Source organism: Euphorbia lathyris, chromosome 3, assembly GCF_963576675.1.
Source record: "Euphorbia lathyris chromosome 3, ddEupLath1.1, whole genome shotgun sequence".
NCBI classification, from domain to species: Eukaryota; Viridiplantae; Streptophyta; class Magnoliopsida; order Malpighiales; family Euphorbiaceae; genus Euphorbia; species Euphorbia lathyris.
The window spans coordinates 49,127,786-49,149,635 of NC_088912.1; the positions used below are offsets into that span (position 1 = coordinate 49,127,786).

Genomic DNA, 21,850 nt, shown 5'->3' on the forward strand with positions numbered 1-21,850 from the left:
GGTTTGAATCTCACAAGCAGCCTATGATAGAAGGTTGGCTATGTGTTCCCACTCTCTAATCGGTCGGCTTATCTTGTCCAAAAGAGATTCCCCATGGAAAGTGGCTGATTTGAAACGAAATCTTAATACCATTTGGGGATTTGCTGAAGCTTGGAAAATTATTGCAATTGGAAGGGGATTTTTTCAGGTGATTCTTCCATCCAAAGAGGCTAAGGATAGGGCAATTGGTAGGGGTGTCCTGAATATGAAACCTGGAATTTTTCGACTTCAGCCATGGATTTCGGATTTCGATCCTTTTGCGGAGAAATCCACAAATGCTCAAGTATGGGTCTGTCTTTATGCTTTACCTTGGGAGTACTGGGATGTGCAAATTTTATCAGACATTGCAAGGGGAATTGGAGGTCTAATTAGATTCAATAAAGCCACAATTAATGGTGACCTTGGTCATTTTGCGAGAATGCTTCTGGATGTTGACATGGCAGGAGAGTTGCTGACTCAATTAAGCATTGAACGGGAGGGAAAACAAATTTGGATTGATATTGTATACGAAAAGCTGCCGAGCTTCTACAAGGTCTATTCTAGCATTGGTCATATGGCTTATGAATGTAGGAAGAATAAGAAGCCCATGGACAAAAACAATTCCAGAAAGCGGCCGACTTCACCACAACGTCATTATCGGATCCTTCAAAGGCCGATTGAAGAATCTAGGAACACCGTTCCTGTGACTGAAGTAACTGGCAGAATCCTTACTGCTCTGAATAAACCCTCAAGTGAGTCCCCTGAGGTGGAGTTGTTGAAGAACCACCTGGAAGTTGAACCCCCCGGACTTGCTTTTTTCTGGGAGCCCTATGGATAGGGAGGTGTTGAGTGATGACTTGGAGAGACCAGAGTCGCCAGGGAATGCGAATCTTCTTCCCTCATCCGATGAGTTCTCGGCTTCATGGGCGGATCAGATGGATAAGGAAGAGGAAGAATGGCATACGGTTAACTCTCGCAAAAAAGGAGTTAGATCCTCTTCTCTAGACAAGGACTTTGTTGCAACCCGAACTAATAGGGTAAGTAAACCACCCTTAAGGTTTAAATGAATATAATTTTCTGGAATTGCAGGGGTATCCTCAACCCTAACACTCAGAGGTATCTGGTTACTATCTGCAAACAACATAGACCTGACTTTCTCTGTTTAGCAGAGCCTATGGTTGATTTTGACTCAATTCATCCCAGCTATTGGCTTGACTTGGGAATGACCTTGGTTGCTTGCAACTTGAGGGAGAAACCCACTCTTTGGATCCTGAAATCAAGCAATTTAAATGCTTCTGTTTCAGTCACTGTTCAACATGATTAGTTTGTTTTGCTTTCGGTCTTGCTCCAGGGTAACTCTCATCAACTCGATTTTGTTTATGGTAGCATCTGGGCTAATCGTGGGAGGGATTTATTCAATCGTATATCTGAGCTGAAAGTGGAGAATGATGGAATTTGGTTAAATATTGAGGACTTCAATGTCGTGCTCGGTGCGCATGAAAAAACCGGCAGAGCCCCTGCATCACGGCCTTATCGTGATTTTAGAGAATACATTGACAATGGAGATTGGGTGGATGTTCCTACTTCTGGTTGCTTTTACACTTGGTGTAACGGCAGGCAAGGGAGCGCGCGAGTTAGTTCTCGGCTTGATAGGGCAATTGTCTCCACTTCCTTCACTGAACTTTGGGATTTCTCTTGCTCTGGTTTCCCTCGCCATCATTCAGACCATCATCCCTTGTTGTTCACTTGCTCCTCTGGAGCTTGCAAGCCACCTAGATTCAGGTTTCAGAAAATATGGGTAAATCACTCTGGGTTCATTAACGTGGTGAGGGATCACTGGGACCTTCCTTGCCCTCCCCTCGCCCCTATGCCTTTGCTATCATTTAAGCTTCGAGGTCTGAGACTTGTTCTTCGTCGCTGGAATAAGGAAGTCTTCGGTGATTTTAATTTGAACATTGCTAAGGCGCAGGAGAAGCTGGCTCAAATTCAACAGGAAATTGAATCAATTGGTTGGTCGGAAGCGCTTTATGAACAAGAACTCGAAGCACATTCACTACTTGACCGTTTCTTATCCCATAAAGAGACATATCTGAGAGAAAAAAGCCATGTCAGATGGCTAGCGAAGGGAGACAAAAATAGCAACTTCTTCCATTGAGTAGCTTCGGCGAACAAGGCGGTCAATAGTATCAGCTCATTAATCATTGATGGTTCACCTTGCACTGATCCGACTTTACTTTCCAATCATATCACTGACTTCTACTTTACTCTTTTTGCCAATACTGAACAACAACCCCGGAACTTAAGCTTTGTTAAGAACTTGATTCCTCTGCTAGTTTCTGATGATGAAAATGAGTCTCTTTTACAGTGTCCTTCGGATTCTTTGATTAGACAGACAGTTTTTACAATGGACCCCAGCAGCTCCCCCGGGCCTGACGGGTTCTCTGGTCAATTTTTTCAAACATGTTGGTCGATTGTTGGTTCTGATGTCTGTAGAATGGTAAAGTGGTTCTTTTTGAATGGCTTAATCTCTTCTGGTCTGAATTCAAATCTCATGGTTCTTATACCAAAGGTGGATGGCACCTCCCTCATTGAACAATATAGGCCTATCGTCATGAGTAACTTCAGTTTCAAAATTATCTCTAAAATTCTTGCTGACAGACTTGCCTCAATTGCTGCTAGAATTGTTACCCCTAATCAATTCGGATTCATCCAAGGGCGTCAGATTCATCAGTGCATTGCTATTGCTTCAGAAGGCATTAATTCTTTGAACAAAAGATCCTTTGGAGGGAATATGAGTCTGAAGATTGACATTCGGAAAGCATTCGATACACTTGATTGGAGTTTTTTATTGGAAGTTTTAGAGGCATTTGGGTTTTCCCTTAGATTCAGAGATTGGATTCTTAACATCCTATCATCCGCCCGTATTTCAATTATCACTAGCAATGGCATCACTAGGTATTTCCAGTGCTCTAGGGGTGTTCGTCAGGGAGACCCTCTCTCACCCATTCTCTTTGGACTGGCAGAAGATTATCTGAGTCGGTTGATTTCTTCATATGTTGACAGCGGGGCTCTAAAGCTAATGGCTTATTCTAGTAAGAGCAACATGCCAATGCACCTTTTATATGCTGATGACGTTTTGCTTTTTTGTCAAGCATTATTGGCGAATGTTCGGGTGATTAATGAAATCTTCATAACTTATGGACTTGTGTCGGGTCAAATGGTTAATTGGAGTAAATCTGCGGCTTATTTTGGGGATTTGATTGCCGCTAGGCGTCGAATCAGGTTGACAGACATTATTGGAATCAGGACGGGCTCTCTTCCTTTTGTTTACCTCGGAGTACCTCTTTTCTAGGATGCCTCTCAAGCGGCTTATCTCGGGCCCATTGCTGATAAAATCATTGGGGTATTCTCAAGATGGAAAGGGAGTGCGTTATCAATGGCAGGATGACTCACCTTGGTAAATTCGGTATTCACTAGCTCTTTGATTCACTCCTTTATTACTTATAAATGGCCTGCTTCTTTAACCCGAAAATTATCTAGAAACATGAGGAACTTTATCCGGACTGGCTCCACCTGCACCAGGAAATTAGTGGCGCCTCCCTAGCGGATTTGTTTACACCCCTTGTGTGAAGGAGGATTGGGCTTAAAACATCTTCCTACTCTAAATATTGCTCTTACTGGGAAGTTAGCCTGAGGTCTGATTGCGGGCGATTCTCTTTGGTTTCGATTGCTCAGGAGTCGGTTCATTGGTCCTTCTGGAATTCCTTGTATTGCGATTTACAGGTCTTCGGTTTGGTCCTCCATCCGAGCTGCTTTTCTCAAGCTGAAGGAGCACTCCTTTTGGACGCCGGGAATGTCTTCGGACTTACCATTCTGGACGTCCGAATGGATCCTTCCTCCTATTGCTCAGTATCTTGGTATGTCGTTGATGGTTCGGCATAAGCTAACGGCTCACATTTCCGACTTCTTTATCAATGGCATGTGGCATGGTCTCCCTGAGGTACCGGATAATATTTCTCATCGTATTCTTAACATTAAATTGAATGGTTCTGATTCAGATGAAATTTATTGGCGTCCTGCAACTAATGGCATTTTTACTGTCAAACTATTTTATTATTGGATGCGGCGCCCGCTTCCTCGTCACACTATCTTTTCTCTCATCTGGAAACCTTTTATCCCACCTTCTCGTTCAATGGTTTGTTGGAGAGCCTTCATTGGTTTCCTTCCGACTCATGATCCTCTCCGTATCCGAGGTATCCCGATGGTTTCTCGTTGCTGCCTCTGCTGCTCGAATGTTGAATTTCTTGATCATCTATTGGTCCAGTGTCCCTTTTCTAAGGAAATCTGGCTCGGGCTCTCCTCTTTGTTTGGTAGACGCTTGATTCTGGATTCTACTTTTGTTGTGTTATTGGAACATGCCTTATCTCAAAAATTTAGCAAACAATTGACGGTCTTATGGCTCAGCGCGGTGGTAACTGCGGTTTGGGTAATATGGCATATCAGGAACAACTGCATTTTCAATAATATCATTCCAAATATCCATGTCTCTCTTCGCCTTTTATGGGCCGGGACCAGAAACACCGATCTGTTTCAGCTTGGCTATACTTGGAACTCGACGGTGGAAAATCAGATTTTAGACTCCCTTGGCCTATTGCCTCGCTTTCGGACCGCGCCTCGTGTTCTTTCGATTCGCTGGAGCCCGCCTCCTACAGATTGGATCAAAGTTAACACTGATGCTTCAGTTGTCTCTGGTCAATCTAGGTGCGGTGGTATTTTTAGAGGTCACGACGGTCATTTAGTGGCCGCTTTTGCCTACCCTCTTGATTGCTCTTTGGTGCATATGGTGGAGCTGCACGCTGCTATTTTTGCAATTTCAGCAGCATTTGAGCGGGGTTGGAATAAAGTTTGGCTGGAAAGTGACTCGTCTTTTGTTGTTCATCTCTTCTGGACTCACGTTCTTACTATGCCTTGGACTCTTAGAGTTGATTGGATTAATTGCTTATCGAATATGGATTCAATGACAGTTGTTTGTTCGCACATTTTTAGGGAAGGCAATCAGGTCGCTGATTCCCTTGCTTCTTACGGAAGGACTGCTTCTGTTTTAGAATGGTGGGATGGGTTACCCGATTTTTACGCTTTGCTTATTAGAGATAATGCCATTGGGCGTGATTTGTATAGATTTGCTTAATTCTTTGATCTATGATGTACTCTTTTTTATTCTTTTTTAATAATACTAGGGCTCGGGGTGGTTTTCAGGAGTGCCAACATTGCTGGGATGTCTGACAATCCTCCCCCATTCCCAACCTTTAAAAAAAATAATAATATTTTTTTATAGATAAATATAATAATATAATTAAAATTAATATATTATATTATATTTTTTATTAGTAAAAAATGAGAAAGTGACACATTAGGTCTATCGTTATTGTTTTATATTATATATAGGTTATATATAGATATGTAGAGAATTAGAAAGATTTTAGGAGAGAATTAATGTATTAATCTAAATTTTGTAGAACTCTTAGATATAATACGAATAAAATAATATTTTTATAGATAAATATAATAATATAATTAAAATTAATTTATGATATTTTATATTTTTATCAGAAAAAAAGGAGGAAGTGACATCTCAGCTCCATCGTTATTGTTTTATATTATATATAGATAAGCACGGTTCAATTTAATCTTTTTAAACATAAATGCCTGTATAAATAAATTAAAATTTTCTGCTTATTGTTAATTTTCTTGTATTCCATTAACTTGTATATTTTATGTATTTTATACCTTGTAGTGTAAAAGAAATTTTGTTTCAATACATATATATATATATATTTTTATTTGTTCAATACATATATTAATTAACGTGTGAAATGGATACAAAATAAATAATAAACTTAAAAGAAGCATATTTTAATAATTTAAAATTAATGATAACATATATCACTTGGTCTAATCAATTTGTTTTATATAAATATAAAATTTTCTTACTATTTATGTTAGAGTCTTCCTATATTCTCCTCTCTTATCTCTTATCTTAATTATAATGACATTATGTTTAATTGATAATAACAGAGGCGGAACCAAGAGGGGGTTAGAGGGGCTCGAGCCTCGACAAGCGGTCAGAGAATTGAAAAAAAAAATTAATAATGTTGTCTGGTAATATTTTGAAAAGAATTATATTGACTTTATGTATTATTATTTCAATATGTAAAGGTAGATGAGATGGTGAAGGATGCTTACTTTTATTTGAGAGGTTTATGTTTGACTCCCTTCAATCTTATTTTTTTTTTAAGTTTTTATTTATTTTTATTTTATTTTTTAATAATTATAAAAACATGTTAGCAGTCAATTTGCTTGAAATAATATTCTTCCCGTATAAATAAACCATTCAGCTAAAACCTTGCAATTCCACTACCACCATGAGCATAATATTTAATATAGCCAAAATGCATATCATGGAGAAGTTGCAGTAAGTAAAAAAAAATGAGAAAATGAAAAGGAGAATAATATTATAAATTAGAGTTAACACCATTAATGTCTACAAATGCATTTTACTAACTATAAAACTGGGCATGTAGAACATACAAATTTCATTACTATATTGTACAACAACAAAACTATGACATCAATTCCTAATGTTATAAAAGAATTAAATATAGCGCCTTCACATCAATAACAAATAGTAACTCGGGATCTTTTATGTGCTTTCGAGCAATGTCCCCAACATTTTAGGGTAGGTAATAAAATCAACATTCAGAAACAAATGCAATATCATAAATAAAATCTTAATCAAAGTGAGATAACAGATGGAATTACATCTATTTGGAATTGAGAATAAACCCATAGGAAAAAGAACAATGAAACCTACATCTGTGATAACAACTTAACCGTGTCAAATAGAAAATACACAAACTTAATGAAAATTTACAAAATGAGTCAGTAATACCCATAAACATTATTGAAACTTGAGAGCAGAGTAAGTGAATAAAATGATTACCTATAAAAGAAAAGGATCCGCAATGACAAAACTGGGTTAGCCATTGGCCAAACTAAATACGTTGTCATCTTTCTCCTTCTCTACATAAATTTAGCTAATTGCTCATAAACCATAAACAAAGTTGCCATAAAAACTAAGGAAATGAGAAGTCGAACAATTAACTTATTTCTATGAATGAAAAATCAATAACATCATTTTAAAAAGAAAAGTAAAGAAAAGAAAAATTCTTGATGGTATATCTAAAAAGGTTTGGGCATGAAAAACACTGGTTGATGAGTACATGTTAATGTTCTTGTTGTCCCTTTTAATATAAGCATAAGAGTTCTATAGAGTAAACTTGCTAACATTTTTCCATGTTAAAAGAGGAAAGACATATATAATTAACAAATATGAGAACAACACATGATCCAAAACGAAACTATGCTAATCCATTACTGTAAATAAGAGATGGTATGATCCATTGCATTAAAACTTGAAAAGTTTTGGCCAATAAGTCACCCAGAGTACGTGTGGAGAAGGTAAAAAGAGAAAAAAAACAATTCAATAAACTTTCTCAATGAAATGAATAAAACAAAGAGCAACACAATATAAAGCAATGATAATTAACTTTCCAATGGATTGATATTTTACTCTAGCCCGACAATATATAGGGCAAATAGAACCAAAGTTTAAAAATTTACCTCTTACATCAGGGGGCAATGGTAAACAGAGAGCTACATCTGTATATCAATGCAAGAGAAACTGTTAGGGAAAATCCCGCAGCGGAACGAAATATTTAATTTGGGTAAATAAATTGACAACAAAATAAAAGAAGAACAATAAAGTAAATGATACAAGGATTTACGTGGTTCGGCGGTGTGCCTAGTCCACGGGCGAAAGAGAACGAAAATTATTCCACTAGAGAGACAAAAGTGGTACAAAAGAATGGAGAAAATAACACTCAAAACCCTTAACCCCAATACACCCAAAACCTCACAATTCTCTCTTAGAGAATATCACTCAAAACTAGCAATCTAATATCAATTGCTAGGATGCACAAACCTATGCCAATGCATGGTATTTATAAGAAAATTTTGGGATGTGAATGGAAGAAATCAAAGTCAAAAATTACATGTGAACAAAGGGAAAAAGACTAATGTGAACTTTGACAAAATTGTATGGCTTGTGTTCAAAATTCAACACAATTTAATTTGAATGTTGAATTTCAAATCACATTCATACAAATCTCCACCTTGATTTGAAATTCCACCAAAGGTCTTCCTTCGCCGTAATGCCCTTTCGGGCTAGCTCACTTATTGCTAATACCAATCAAGTTCAAGCAATGCTTGAACTTAGTCGTTGGAAGAGGCTTCATCATCATGTCGGCTGGATTATCTGCAGTACCAATTTTACTAACTGTAATATTTCCTTCAGAAATAACATCTCGAATAAAATGGTACTTCACATCAATGTGTTTCGTTCTTTCATGAAACATCTGATCCTTCGTCAAATATATAGCACTCTGGCTATCACAGTGAACGACAATCTTCTGCAAATTTGAACTGAGCTCACCAACTAAGCCTCGTAGCCAAATAGCTTCTTTTACAGCTTCAACTACAGCCATATATTCTGCTTCTGTAGTGGACAATGCAACTGTAGGCTGTAAAGTAGCTTTCCAACTGATGGCACTACTACCAAGAGTAAACACATAACCTGTAATGGATCTTCTTCTGTCAAGATCACCTGCATAGTCTGAATCAACATAACCTGCCACCATATTCTCACTCCTTCCAAATTTTAAACAAGCATTAGTAGTACCCCTTAAATATCTCAGAATCCATTTCACAGCATTCCAATGATCTTTACCAGGATTAGACATATATCTACTGACTACACTGACTGCATGTGAAATGTCAGGACGAGTACAAACCATCGCGTACATGATACTACCAACCGCACTAGAGTAAGGTACATGTGACATATATTCAATATCCTTTTTGGACTGTGGACACATATCAGCAGAAAGTCTGAAATGTGCAGCAAGTGGAGTACTTACAGGTTTAGCATTTTTCATGCCAAATCGCTCCAACACTTTTTCAACAAAACTTCTCTGAGTTAAACAAAGTGTTCCTGCAGCTCTATCTCTATAGATCTCCATACCAAGAATCTTCTTGGCAGCTCCCAAATCTTTCATCTCGAATTCACTACTCAGCTCTGCTTTCAATCTGTTGATATCAGACATATCCTTGGCAGCAATAAGCATATCATCAACATAGAGTAACAAATGAGCCATTTAGAAGTTTTGTGAAATAAACACAACTATCATATTGGCTCCTAAAATAACCATGCCCAATCATAAAGGAATCAAACCGCTTATACCACTGTCGAGGAGACTGCTTTAACCCATATAGTGATTTCCGCAACAAGCAAGCATGGTCTTCTTTGCCTTCGATTTCAAAACCTTCAGGTTGTTGCATATAGATTTTCTCCTCAAGTTCTCCATGTAAGAAGGCAGTTTTGACATCGAGTTGTTCCAACTCCAAATCATTTATAGCAACCAATGCAAGCAAAACATGAATAGAGCTATGTTTAACAACAGGAGAGAAAACATCATTAAAATCAACTCCTTGTACCTGACTATAGCCCTTGGCCACCAATCGTGCCTTGTATCGAGCACCTTCAACGCCCGGAATGCCATCTTTTCGTTTGAAGACCCATTTACAACCGACAATCTTCTTGTTCTTTGGCGGTTTCACCAATTCCCACGTTTTATTTTTGTGAAGAGATTCCACCTCCTCTTGCATGGCTATCAACCATTTTCCAGAATCATCACCGGAGATAGCTTCTGAATATGTTGAAGGATCGCCAACTCCTTCAGTCTCTTGTGCAGCAACACAGGCAAAAGTGACATAATCTGCTAACCTTAGAGGTTGTTTTCTTTCTCTTTTTGGCCTGCTTCTAGCAACTGGATGCTCCTCTTCAATTGCTGTAGATTCTTCTACTTCGGTAGACTCTGACAATTGTTCATTCAATGGAGAGAATGAATTCTCCACCTCAACTTGAACCTCCACCTGCTTATCAGAATTCTGTATCTTGGTGTTAGAAGTGACTGAAGACTCCTTTGGATTAAGCATGACATATTCATTAAATACAACATTTCTATTGATTACAGATTTTGGTGACTTAGGATCAAGAAGCCAAACTTTATATCCCTTTACACCAGGAGAATAGCCGAGAAAAATGCCCTTTTTAGATCTGGGCTCCAACTTTCCATCATTCACATGAACATAAATAGGACATCCAAAAATCCTCAAATCAGAATAATCAGCGGGTTTTCCAGACCATACCTCTTCAGGAGTTTTACAATTAATTGAAGCAGACGGAGAACGATTCACTAAATGACAAGCTGTTAAAGCTGCTTCAGCCCAAAAGTCTTGAGATAAGCCAGAATTTGATAACATACAACGAACCTTTTCCAATAGAGTTCTATCTGCTCAGCTACACCATTTTGTTGTGGTGTTCCTGGAACTGTGAGATGTCTAGAGATGCCTATATCTTTACAAAATGTGTTGAATTCATCATTGCAAAATTCTAGACCATTATCAGTGCGGAGACGCTTAATCTTCTTACTGGTCTGGTTTTCCACCAAGGCTTTCCATTGCTTGAAAGTGGCAAAGGCCTCATTTTTCTGCTTCAAGAAATAAGCCCAAAGCTTCCTGGAGTAATCATCAATGAAGGTAAGCATATATCGAGCACCACCTTTTGAAGGAACACGTGCAGGGCCCCATAGATCGGAATGGATATAATCCAAAGTGCATTTTGTTTGGTGAACACCAGTGTTGAAACTGACTCGTTTGTATTTGCCAAAAATGCAGCGCTCACAAAACTCCAACTTGGACGTATGTTGACCACAAAGGAGACCTCGTTGACTTAACATGGACAAGCCTTTCTCACTCATGTGGCCGAGCCTCATGTGCCACAATTTGGTAATGTCCGACTCCGGCATGGAAGAGGAAACTGCAGCAACACCCGTGGCTGTTGAACCTTGTAACACGTACAATCTTCCAACTTTTCTGGCTTTCATTACGACTAGAGCACCTTTCAAAACCTTCAAGACTCCATCTCCACCAGAAAATCTGCAATTATTGTCATCTAAAGCAGATAAAGAGATAAGGTTTTTCTTCATGTCAGGAACATACCGTACATCTGTCAAGGTTCTGACAACACCATCATGCATTTTGATTTTGACGGTACCAATACTAACAACTTTACAAGGAGAATCATTTCTCATTAACACAACTCCTCTGTTTACTGATTCATAAGAGGAGAACCAATCTCTGTGAAGGCAAATGTGAAATGAGCAAGCAGAGTCAATGATCCACCCTTGTCCAGATCTAGCACCATCGTCGGACACGACATAGACTTCGCAATCTACTTCATCTTCAGCAACACTGGCGTCGGCATGATTGTCTTCTTTATGAACCTTTTCTTTATTTTTCTTCTGTAGCTTGAAACATTCAGCTTTGATGTGCCCTTTCTTTTTACAGTAATTGCATGTCACATTACTGTATCTAGATTTTGATTTTGATCTCGATCGATTGTTGTTGTTGCTGCTGCTGGGATCTTTTGTAGAAGATCTCCCTCTAACAACCAGACTTTCTGCAGGGCCATTTCTATCACCAGAAAGCTCTTTGTCTATCAGATCTTTTGAAAATAGACACCCTTTAACCTCATCTACAGTTAGAGTGCTTTTACTGTAGATTATGGTCTCCCGAAAATTTTTGAAAGACGGCGGTAAAGATCGTAACAACATAAGAGCTTTATCTTCTTCTTCATATTTAATATCTAAATTTTCCAGATCCAGCAAAATGGAACTAAAATTATCAAGGTATGACTTTAGGGATGTACCTTCCGCCATATTGAGCATGTGAAGACGATGTTTCACAACAAGCTTGCTGGTGAGGTTTTTGGACATGTAGAGAGACTCAAGTTTCTCCCATAAGCCTTTAGGAGTCTTCTCATGGATGACTTCACGCAGAACCTCGTTTGACAAGCATAACTGAATGGCAGCTAGAGCTTTCTCCTCCATTTCTTGTTTCTTCTCCTTTGTTACCGTGGGAGGTAACTCGTCTGCTAACACCTTGCTCAATCCGTTCTGTGTCAAAATAGCTTTCATCTTGACTTGCCATAAGGAAAAACTGATAGTACGATCATACTTCTCGATATCAAATTTTGTTGTCGCCATAGTAGATCCCAAAATAAATATTAATTGGCTCTGATACCAATTTGTTAGGGAAAACCCCGCAGCGGAATGAAATATTTAATTTGGATAAATAAATTGACAACAAAATAAAAGAAGAACAATAAAGTAAATGACACAAGGATTTACGTGGTTCAGCGGTGTGCCTAGTCCACGAGCGAAGGAGACCGAAAATTATTCCACTAGAGAGACAAAAGTGGTACAAAAGAATGGAGAAAATAACTCTCAAAACCCTTAACCCCAATACACCCAAAACTTCACAATTCTCTCTTAGAGAATATCACTCAAAACTAGCAATCTAATATCAATTGCTAGGATGCACAAACCTATGCCAATGCATGGTATTTATAAGAAAATTTTGGGATGTGAATGGAAGAAATCAAAGTCAAAAATTACATGTGAACAAAGGGAAAAAGACTAATGTGAACTTTGACAAAATTGTATGGCTTGTGTTCAAAATTCAACACAATTTAATTTGAATGTTAGAATTTCAAATCACATTCATACAGAAACAAAACATAACCGTAATTAAAGTTTAACAAATTAAAAGAAAACCATTAAGAAACACTCAGTTTAAAAAAACCACACTTAGAAATATCATGAACTAACATTGAGAGACATACTCAGGCCACCGGAAACATCCTCCTAATCACAAAGAGATCAACTGCTACTGTGAGAAAACCACCCGACACAGTAGAAAATGCTATGAGAGGGAACCGGTTCAAGTCGCCATTTCCGATTTTCATTCACTAAAGAGGGTGTTTTCAGATCTAAAAGGAGAAAGGAAAGATTTAATCAACGAATCCAAGATGGGAAAAAAATCCGAAAATAAAACACGAATAATAAAGGAAGAAGAAAAAGAAACAACAAGGAGAAAGGAAAGATTTAATCAACGAATCCAAGATGGGAAAAAATCCAAAAATAAAACACGAATAATAAAGGAAGAAGAAAAAGAAACAACAGGAGAAACAACCCCTTTTGCATTGAGCCGTGACCCTCTAGGGAACCGTCGTCCTATTCTTATTGGATGAAAACCATTCTCCTGGCATCTTTTTGAAGGAAGACGAGATTCGTAGGGAGCAGAAGCTTGATCGGAGCTCTAGATGCTTCATCAGGTCGTTCATCATCGATAGGATCTCCAAATGATACCGAGGACGAAGAAGGAGCTGAAATAAAAAGAAGTTGGAGTTGAAATGATGAAGAGTTGTATTGAAAACGAAAGTGAATCTGCAAACAGATTGACGAAATGTACGGGAAACCCCTTGCGGATAGTGTGGTTAATTGAAAAACCCTTGCGGATCTGTGAGAGATGATATATAGGATAGGAGATACCTATCTATGTCCGCCTTCTTTGAAATATTATCAAAGATTTTTTTTTATATATTATCATCATTATTTATTTGTTATATTTGGATATTATCATCATAATTTATTTAATCGTTATATTAAATCTAAAATTTTTAATAAAAAATGGAAAAAAAATCGAGGAGTTGACACCTCAGCTCCATCGTTACTGTTTTATATTATATATAGATATAGATGATTATAAAAAAAATATCAATTTTTAGACTTTTTAGTTTTGTTTTCTGAAACTGACAAAAAACTTTCATTAAGGAAAATCAGAGTACAAAGCATGAATAATAAATCTATAGGACTTGTGGTCCATTACGTAAATTCTTGTTGGATTTTATGTCTTATAGACAATTGTTTTAGGACATAATGTATTAATAAATGAATTGTCTGTTATTAAGCCATTTGATTTACTTGGTATAGTAAGTTTCACTATACAAATGCATTTATATTTTAATGCAACTGGACAAGCTAAAAAAAAGAAACCACAAGTTTATAAAAATAATCATAAAGTGTTCATATAAGCATGAAGTGAGACTATACTTTATGATTATAATTAATTAATTGATAAACTTAAATTAATCCAAGTCATGTATTATGTTTAAGGGATTAACATAATACTGTATAGACTTGCATGCAACAATGTCTTCTATTCATAAACAAAAAGCTCTTCTGTTCAGATATCTAGACAGTAATATGGATCCAGTAAAAGAGTTCATTAGGATTGGGATCCAACTTGAGATAACATGATGGATGGATGGATTTATCTAGTGTCACATTTTCTATCTCAAATCTATTAGTAGGTATAAGTAATCCTCATGCTCAAAAAATCATTAATTAGTGATTCTGGATTACGGAATGTAATGCTTTTACTCTGTTCTAGCACGATCTATACAAGACTGATACATGGGGTGTGCCTCGAGCAGATAAAGTAATTACATGATAGTTAATGAAATATTGAGCATTCACCACTTCTGATAGATAGGAGATATATCCATGGGCCTCTTGTGGAGAATTAATTTGAAATCCTTACAAGGTGATAGAGTTAAGAGTTGAAATAGAGATTTCACTTAACTTATTTATTCAGAGTTAATTTTACCTATAAGTAAAACAAACATCTCAATATATATAACTTGACAGTTTCCATAGTTACAGATTCGTTTAAGCATATAGTTGATGAATGATCATATTATACTACATATAATACAGAAAGGTAAACGTCATAATCAATCTGACTTCTTATGGCTCTGAGAGAATTTCACGATTCTGATAAAATAGTGTGTGCACTCATTCTGATATATGTACGTTGAATTGATTTGTTTAAGTTAATTGTAACAAACGTATATTGCTAGTAGCAGCAAGAACCTAATGGGTCACACACTGGATTAATACCGAAGGACGAAAGGGTAATTTGAGAGTGAATAGAGAGGGGGCCGAAATCTATAATATAGTAGGGATAAATTGATAATTGATTTATTAAGGGGTAAATTACACCCATGGCAACTGAACTTTACCCTTTTTAATGTTATGGCCACTGAACTTCAATTCTTAATATTATGGTCACTGAACTTTATATTTTTTAACACCAGTGGCCATTGTGACCGTCGACCAGTATTTTTTTACCTTTGACTCCTCTTTTATATCGGTTCTCTCTCTCCTTATCCTCCATCTAAAACATAAAATACTCATTTTACCCTATTTATGTTATGTTCCTTTCTCTCTAACTCTTCCTTTCTCTCTCTAAAACCAGTGTCAGTCTCTCTCTAACTCTCATTTTCTCTCTCTAAAACCAAATTGCAACCTTCAATTTTTTCTAATTAGAATTGAAAATCGTATATTACAGTTAGTTGGAGCTTCAATGTCCGCAATATAGGGTTAACATATAAGCCATGGAATTCTTCTCCTCCCCATCGAGTAAAGACAACATTTGAATATCTATGCCTATTTTTCAATTGGGTTCCTTAATATTTGTTTTTGCAGACCTCAAGTTATGTTTCTACTACAAGAAGTCATTCAGTTGTTTAAGCATCAAGCTTTATTCTTTTTTCCATTTATGGTTTCTGCACTTATTTTTTTATTACTTGATATTTTTTTTGAATTTTGTGTACTTTCATTTCTAACAGATTGGAGTGGCGAAACGAAGAGAGGTTTTATGGGTTTAAGCTCAAAACATCGATTGACAGTCTTCAAGGAAGAGGTTAACTCTGAAGTGTTCAAAGAGGTAGTTATACTTAAGGCTATCATCCATAATTAATTTGTGCAAGAAGAAATAAGAAAGAAGATATATTTATATTTAATTTCTCATCCTCTAAGGAATTTTTACTAAAGAGAGAAAGAGACCAAAGAGATAATAAATATGTATAGAGAAAGGGAGGAAGATATGAAAAAAGAAAGAAGATAAGGGTAAAATAACAAGAAAAAGAAAAATTAATCAGTTCAAAATGAAGTTAAAGGTAAAAAAGGTTAGTTAATGGTAATAGTGGCCACATTAGTGTAAGTTGAGTGGTCATAACATTAAGAATTGAATTTCCGTGATCATAAAATTAAAAAAGGTAAAGTTTGGTAGTTATAAATGTAATTTACTCATTTATTAAGTAATTATAATTAGATTATGACTGCGGATAAATTAATTAAATGGATTATAATTGTAAAAGGAAATATAATCTGATTAGAATTATAGGTTATCAAGTATATATATGTATATATATATATATGGACGGATCTACAGTGGAAGTAATAGGGGCACTTGCCCCAAGTGAGATCTAGAAAATTTTAAAATCCCATATAAATTTTTTTGATATTTCTCTGGTTTGCCCCTTCTCCGTTGTTGCAGCTGCCGAGCTTTAAGAACACAGATTGAGAAAGGTCGAAGAAGATAAAGAGATGGATTTCAATTCTTGTCTTTCGTTTCGTAAAAACGGTGCCGTTCCACTTAAAATTCAATGGCGTCGTTTTGTCTTTCACATTCTCTTGTCTGCGTTTTTCTTTTATTTCTTTGGTTTATTTTTCTTTATTTTTTTCTTAATTGTTAATGTTCTGTTTTCTCCCTCTATATTGTTGTGTAGTGTTAGTTGAATTCTTTGTTATTAGTTTTAATTGATTAGTTATTATGTTATTATTAATTCAAAGTTTTGTTTTAACATTATGAGTATAACAAGTAGGGAGTTATCGGTGCCTTCTATGGTTACTTTGTTTTTTACAAAGTACCATTATTTGGTGTGTTTTCACCATTGGAGTATAAAATCAATCCAATGGTGAAAACACACAAAATAAGGTTTACTTTGTAAAAAACAAAGTAAGCATAGCCTTTACCGGGAGTTATCAGTATAACAAGTACAATTTCAATTATATACATTCACTTAGGATTAAACCCCTTATTTAGTCTCTCCGGAATTTAAAATTTTATTATTTGATTTATGTGGTATCATTCGGTAATATTTGCCCCTTGATATATTTTCATATGTGACATTTAACCCATTTTAGAGGAAAAATTAACCGATTTGTTGAACTTTTTGACATATGACACAATTTTTTATTCGTAATATATGCACGTGGCAATTGATTTACTTTTTTTACCATATAGAATTAATATGTAGATAAATAAAGAATTGATTTTTCTTCTTATTTATCCACATATTAAGTCTATAAAAAAATTTAAAAATTTGTTATATTTACATGTTATATGTCATGTGTCAAAAAATTTATCAAATCGGTTAGTTATCACTTATGAAATAATTCAAGAAATAAATGTTATCAAATAATACTACAAGGACTAAATGATAAAATTTTAGATAGTAGAATAGTGAAATACGGTTTAATCCCATTAACTTCATATCTTTTTGGAAAAAGTTCAAATAAAACCCCTGTGATTTCACTAATTTTCAGATAAAGGATTGTGGTTTATTTTTTGTCAAAACGATGACTGAGTCCTTCTCCTTTCATGGCCTATCCGAAAGAGAATCCAGTACTTCTTGGTCGTGAATATCTGAATAGGACGAACCGCCCCTTGGATATCTTTGCTTCGGAACAAAACAATTAGAATTAGGCCCGGTCAACTGGAATGTGTATTATCCATATAGGGGAGGGGATCCTCCAATTGAGAAGATCCATCGACCTGAGACGAAGAGAATGGTCTATCTATTTTATTTAGTTATTCATTTAGTTTGTTTCGTTCCCTAACTTAATTGAGTTCTTCTCAGAGAAAATGGTCAACATTACGGAAAGCTTCAAAGGAGATTCTCTTGTAAGGTCTATCCAGAATAAGGTTGTTCATCTCCTTGGTTGGTGTAGGCCTAGGGAAGGAGTGGTGAAATTGAATACAGATGGATCTTGTCTGAAGGATGGTAGGATTGCTGCAGGAGGTGTTATGAGGGATGATGGGGGTGCCTGGATATCTGGGTTTACTCAGAATATTGGTTTAGGTTCTTCCTTTGTGGAGGATCTTTTCTGGCCTTAAACTCGCCTTGAATCTGGGTTTGAAGAATCTGATAACCTTGAGGCTATCGAAATGATTTCCAGAAAAAATGCTATTTGTCTAAATAGCCATAACCTTATTAGAGGTATTAGTAGGTTTTGCTCTTCTTTTGATTTCATTGGCTTCAGTCATATCTTCAGAGAGCAGAACCAAGTTGCTGATCGTTTGGCGTCTGCTGGGCATGATTGCATGATGGGCGTCACTACCCTTCCTTATCCTCCTATTTATCTTAATTCTCTTCTTAGGGATGATGTGGTGGGGGTTAGCTTTCCTAGGCTAATCCCTGGCTAGGCTTTCAGGCTCTTTGTTTTCTTTTCTTTCCCTTTCCTACCAAAAAAAAAGTAATTCCATATTAGGGATGTAAATTTTTTACTTTTAAAGTGGTCAAAATGCTGACATGACAATGTTGACCGGTCATTTTTATCGGTTATACACTTTATGAGAGGTCACCAAAAGATTGTATACTTTAATGTGGAAATTTTTTGGTTGTAGTCAAGCTGTAAACATGTAAATGTTGTACGCCACGTATATAATTGTAATTACAAAGCAAGATAGAGATAGTGCGTGATAAACAAAAAAAAAAGAATATATTTTTGTTTATATAGTAAAAATAGAATAAATTTTGATAATAACAAAATTAAGACTTGCTCTTGCATAAACAAATTAAAAGATAGATTTGGGCCGTAGAAAACCCCCTGCTCCATAAAGCAAGAAAAGAGACCTCCGTCTGGTTCAGCTGATCAGCATCAGCTTCAGAGTGACTCGGAACGGGGAAGATGATCGTGTGTGTAGCGGTCGTCGGGCATCAGGTGCGTCTCTTCAAATCTTTTTTTCTTTGTTTTATTAATCAAACGTATTTTGATCGATACGAAATGTGTAGAACAATCCACTCTACATACAAAGCTTCACGGAGGCAGATGATGCTCTTAAGCTCCACCATATCGTTCATTGTTCTCTGGATGTTGTTGATGAACGAGGTGCTTTATTACTCCTAGTATTTATTCAATTGAATACTTTAGTTGTGCTATTTTGATAATTTTGTGGTATCTTATTCGTTTGATTTTGCTATATCGAATCTGTTATGTTTATAATTAGATTTTAATATTTCCTCAATTGCATTTTGGCTTAATTGAGGGGTTCTTAGAGTTATGGTATATACCAGGTTCGTGAACGGTATGTACCTTTGAGGAATTTCACTTCATTTTCTGAAAATATTCTGAAATTTGGGGTTTAGATTTGGGAAATTGCAAATAACTTCGTTTTTTCTTTTGATCTGTATTTCTTGTTCATCTCATTTGCGTTTCTTGGTGGGTTTTCAGAAATCCAATATCTGACTAATAGAATTTCAAATGTGTTACAGTCAATAATCCAAAAAAATCTGGGCCTACTTTGAACGAGACTTTCCTTGGATTGCTCTATCCAACAGAGAATTATAAAGTGTAAGCTGGCATTTTGACTGTTCTGATGGAATTTCAGTTTCAGTGACCTATATTTTTCCGTAGATCTGGATCTCCTGATACGGCTTTTAATTCTCATGTTTTCAGGTATGGCTATTTGACTAACACAAAGGTGAAATTCATCCTGGTCACAACAGATTTAGATGTCAGAGATGCAGATGTCCGAAATGTAAGTATTAGTATGAAGGCATTTAAGCTTAACTGCTGGAGTTTTCTTGCTAAGAATTCTCATAAAACTACTATATTATGTTTGTTAAATTGGGTTATGTGTATTATATGGTGCATTAGTGAATCAAGTTTGTAGAGCTATTCTAAAATTCGTTTTCTTTATTTGTTGTATCATGTTTGTAGTTATATTATTTACAATGTTATGCAATACAAACAAATGAATCAGTTGGTTTATATATTATGCTATATATAATCATGGAGGTCTGCTTGGTGTTGATGAAGTCCCAATGGTAGGAGGGAGAAAATGCATGTCAGTAGTTAGTACAGATCAGTTACTCTATGAGTCATGATACTTTGATATCGTACTGCACTGTCAATGCAACTTGATTTACATATTAAAATTCAGGTTGCTTTGATAGAGATGCTATATCTATTGTAGTCATAAGTTCATAACCATTGAAGTCTTTCAAAGGTTTTGGGTTCTTCCTATTATTGATGAATGGTTACAATTCTACCGTTCCATGCATGTAAATGAAGCAGCAAGTAACAGGGAGGGAATAGCTTCGTCGGTCCTAATAATTTGTTCTGCTTCTGTATTGTGTTGAAATTTTATTTTTTTATGTTGGTTTATGTTTCACCTAGTGGTATAGCTGAAAAAATCTCCATTAGCAGATATTTGCGTTTCAAACTATTTACCCGTGGTTTAAATATTATTAAAAAAAATTATAATACAAGGTGTTAATGCATGTAGATTTTTACTGTGCAGTCTGGATGCACTTAGCCTTCCTTTTGCTTCATGATTTAGCTATCTTGTGACACTGTGGTATGGAAATCTGAATCTTACTGTTGGACCAAGTTTCACCTTTACGAATAAATTTACATGTCTAATACAAAGTTTTAGCACTCTAATTACCAAGTAGGTCTATGTAAATATGCACACATCAGATGCAAAATCCCATTTATATATTTTTCTGAACATATAATTTCTATTGAATGGAAGAGATGTATTTAGAGAAGTTATTAATGTTTTGTAAGGTAATAAAGAAAAACTTATTTTAAATCCTGAAGAATTTTTTTTTTTTTTTTTGTTAATCTTTGTTTACTGGCATCATATTATATTCAATAATTGGAAATAAATTGATGACATGAACCTTTTTTGAAATTCTTTCCTAGTTTCCTTCTTTTCCTGTTTATATACTATATTTAATGTTTTATATTTTTATTTGCTTTTGCTCCATTTGTTAGCAGATGATTGTTTAAAAGAATTATTTGTAGATTTTATGTGCAAATAGGATTCCAAATGTTAATGTGCATTCGTACTAGTAGAATGGAAATTGCAAGTTTAGGATTATTGGTCATTAAAGTTTGCCCCCTTTTGTTCATCCAGATTATGTAAATGTGTTTCTTTAACCATAACTTGTCACTCTGGTATAGTATAATTCTAACAAAATGTTTCTTTAATATGTGGTAAACTATGTGTAGCGTCTATATTGTAGCCGTGGTATCTTACTTAGAAAGAACACAAGTTTTCCACATTTTTCGTGATAATGTGCTTACTCAAATGCATTGTTTCCATATCCATAACTACAAATAGGTTCATATTTCCTCTCATTTTATTGCCAGGTAGCCATTATGATGATTAGTTAAGTTGCTTGATATATTTTATCTGAAATGAGTTTTGACAGACTCTTCTTGTTTTAGTTTTTCCGGAGGTTCCATGCTGCATATGTGGATGCAGTATCAAATCCATTTCATGTACCGGGCAAAAAGATTACATCTAAAACATTTGCAGAAAGAGTAAGCAACATTGTTAAGTCATTTGGGCTGAGTTCAGCTGGCTGAATGTCAGCATTGTAAATTTTTAAGATTTGTTTATGGAACTAGTGGATGCTATCTTTCTTCCCATTGTTTCAACCTTGTAGTCTCTTTTTCGGCTTAGGACTTGAATGGAAACTGTATCATTTCAAAAACCTGGCATCTGAGTTGTACCACAGTAGAACAAGGAATATAACATTCTGAACAGATATGGTTCGTTTATTTTGTGCATATATTTGTTATCAATTCTTATTTTGGCCACATTTATTTCGAACAATCAAAGGAATCCAACATTTTCAGACTCTGGTTGGTACTTGGATCGATCAAAA

The 21,850-nt window shown here is 35.8% G+C and overlaps 1 protein-coding gene and 1 long non-coding RNA gene across 4 annotated transcripts; one reads left to right on the top strand and one right to left on the bottom strand.

Moving 5' to 3' along the window:
* Window positions 1-6,866: 6,866 nt before the first annotated feature.
* On the bottom strand, window positions 6,867-13,018 carry LOC136223088 (uncharacterized). Of its 3 annotated transcripts, XR_010685818.1 has the most exons (3): window positions 12,881-13,018; window positions 7,699-7,737; window positions 6,867-7,098 (listed from the first exon to the last, which is right to left on the bottom strand). It is a non-coding gene; the product is annotated as an uncharacterized lncRNA (long non-coding RNA). The 3 variants fall into 3 exon arrangements; XR_010685817.1 differs by having other exon boundaries at window positions 6,867-7,737; XR_010685816.1 differs by having other exon boundaries at window positions 6,867-7,737; window positions 12,867-13,005.
* A 5,713-nt stretch (window positions 13,019-18,731) lies between these two features.
* On the top strand, window positions 18,732-21,752 carry LOC136221670 (uncharacterized). Its single transcript, XM_066009079.1, has 5 exons — window positions 18,732-18,890; window positions 18,962-19,058; window positions 19,442-19,520; window positions 19,626-19,707; window positions 21,408-21,752. Exons 1-5 carry the CDS (start codon window positions 18,858-18,860, stop codon window positions 21,546-21,548), a joined length of 432 nt encoding a protein of 143 aa, XP_065865151.1. The 5' UTR covers window positions 18,732-18,857; the 3' UTR covers window positions 21,549-21,752.
* Window positions 21,753-21,850: the final 98 nt, after the last annotated feature.

Excerpts from the sequence above, each read along its gene's own strand:
- LOC136221670 (XM_066009079.1), top strand. The coding sequence starts at position 18,858 with ATGATCGTGTGTGTAGCGGTCGTCGGGCATCAG. Across the intron at positions 18,891-18,961 it reads TAGCGGTCGTCGGGCATCAG|AACAATCCACTCTACATACA; the intron begins GTGCGTCTCTTC and ends CGAAATGTGTAG. Across the intron at positions 19,521-19,625 it reads CCAACAGAGAATTATAAAGT|GTATGGCTATTTGACTAACA; the intron begins GTAAGCTGGCAT and ends TCATGTTTTCAG.